We start from the raw sequence: 2,051 nt of genomic DNA on the forward strand, positions 1-2,051 counted from the left end.
AGATAATGCTAGCAATTAGAAAAGAAGGTCAAGTGAGAAGATAGTATCTGAGGAGACACTCTCTTATCCTGAGTTTTCCATTTTGGTCTATAGGTAAGAAGGTATATGACTAAAGTGGCTTAGCACACAGCACAGAAGGAGGTGTACTCTCTTTGAGCAAAAGACTCTTGTTCATGGAAAATGACTCAGATTAATGTCTCACAAGTGTAGAACCATTCATTTCTTGTGAGGGACAGAATCTCTAAGCAACCATGAAAAATGTCAGTATTATTACTGAGTTTGTCCTTCTGGGATTGTCCAGTGACCCCCAGATCCAGATCGTGCTCTTTGTGCTGTTCCTGGGGATTTACCTGCTGACATTAGTGGGGAACACGGCGATGATCCTGATCATCAAGGCTGATTCTCGGCTCCACACACCCATGTACTTCTTCCTCGGACACCTGTCTTTCCTGGATCTCAGTTTCTCCTCAGTCACTGTGCCCAAAATGCTACAGAACTTCTTATCTCAGAAGAAAAGCATCTCAGTGTGGGGCTGCATCACCCAGAGTTTCTTTTTCACTCTCTCAGGGGGGACAGAAGCCTGTCTTCTCTCTGCCATGGCCTACGACCGCTATGCTGCCGTCTGCCACCCTCTGGTCTACACTGTGGTCATAAACAGACCTCTCTGCACTGGGATTGTGAGCATAGCTTGGGCAGTGGGATTTTCTATTTCCTTGATGAATAGTCTCTTGGTTCACAAGTTGCATTTCTGTGGTTCCAACATCATCCCCCACTTCAGTTGTGAGCTACCTCCACTCTTCCCTCTGTCTTGTACTGACCCCACTGTCAACGAGATTCTTCTAGCTGTGTCTTGTACATCTTTAGGGCTGCTGACACTTCCCCCGATCCTCTTTTCTTACTCAAGAATCATTTCTGCCATACTGAGTATCCGCTCCCCTGAGGGCCAAGGCAAGGCCTTCTCCACCTGCTCCTCCCACCTCACTGTGGTGCTCCTGTTCTATGGGACGGCTCTGTTCAGGTACATCAGCCCCGACTCAGGCTCAGCGTTGGAGCGAGTGGTCTCCATTCAGTACAGTGTGATCACATCCTTGCTGAACCCCCTTATCTACAGCCTCAAGAACCAGGAGGTAAAAACAGCTCTACTGCGAATGCTGAGGCAACAGAAGTGTGCCAGCAGGTAAGAGAAAGCTTCTGATCAGGAAAGAGAAAATGTATCTCTAAAGGAGAAAGATGTTTACAGGCACAGAGCATTTGAGGGGAAATTGAATTTCAGTTATATTTAACTATTTGTTTGGATTTTGAAGTAAATAAGCTGCCAAAAAAAAAGAGAGGAGGGGGCTGGGGGAAAAAGAGCTTGATGTACATGTTACTATCCAGGAGCCCTTTGCAAAATAATCAGAGAGAGACCTTCATAACTCTCTCATAGCTTCCCTCATATGAGGGGCTTCCCTCATAGCTCATTGGTAAAGAATCCATCTGCAATGCAAGAGACCCTCGTTCAATTCCTGGGTCGGGAAGATCTGCTGGAGAAGGGATAGGCTTCTTGGGCTTCCCTTGTGGCTCAGATGGTAAAGAATCTGCCTGCAATGAGGGAGACCTGTGTTTGATCCCTGGGCTGGGAAGATCCCCTGGAGAAGGGAAAGGCTACCCACTCAAGTATTCTGGCCTGGAGAATTCCATGAACTGTATAGTCCATGGGGTCACAAAGAGTCAGACACAACTGAGCAACTTTCACCTCACACACATGTTCACAGAGAGAGACCTTGGTTCTGTGTGAGGAAATAGCAGGGCTTGCTGACATACATAAAGTATAACGAAGCAGAACGGGGTCTCTGGCCAAAATGTCAACTTTTTCTTGGCATTTTCACAAAGTCACACAATAAAGAAAGGAGCCTACAACAAAGAAGAAATCAGGTATAACTAATACTCCAGAATGAAAACAGTCAGAGCCATCCATTCATAAGACCTGGTGGTATTCTCTGGCATCAAAAGGCCAGTGAACCTGAAAAGACTGATGTGCTGGTTAATTTTACATGTCATCTTGACTGGAT

General features: G+C 46.1%; 1 protein-coding gene across 1 annotated transcript; it reads left to right on the forward strand.

The window, feature by feature from the left end:
- The first annotated feature begins 251 nt into the window (after window positions 1–251).
- Window positions 252–1,181, forward strand: LOC136167567 (olfactory receptor 8S1-like). The gene has a single exon (XM_065935085.1). The coding sequence runs from the start codon at window positions 252–254 to the stop codon at window positions 1,179–1,181; it is 930 nt and encodes a 309-aa protein (XP_065791157.1).
- Window positions 1,182–2,051: the final 870 nt, after the last annotated feature.

Source organism: Muntiacus reevesi, chromosome 4, assembly GCF_963930625.1.
Source record: "Muntiacus reevesi chromosome 4, mMunRee1.1, whole genome shotgun sequence".
In the NCBI taxonomy this organism is placed as follows: Eukaryota; Metazoa; Chordata; class Mammalia; order Artiodactyla; family Cervidae; genus Muntiacus; species Muntiacus reevesi.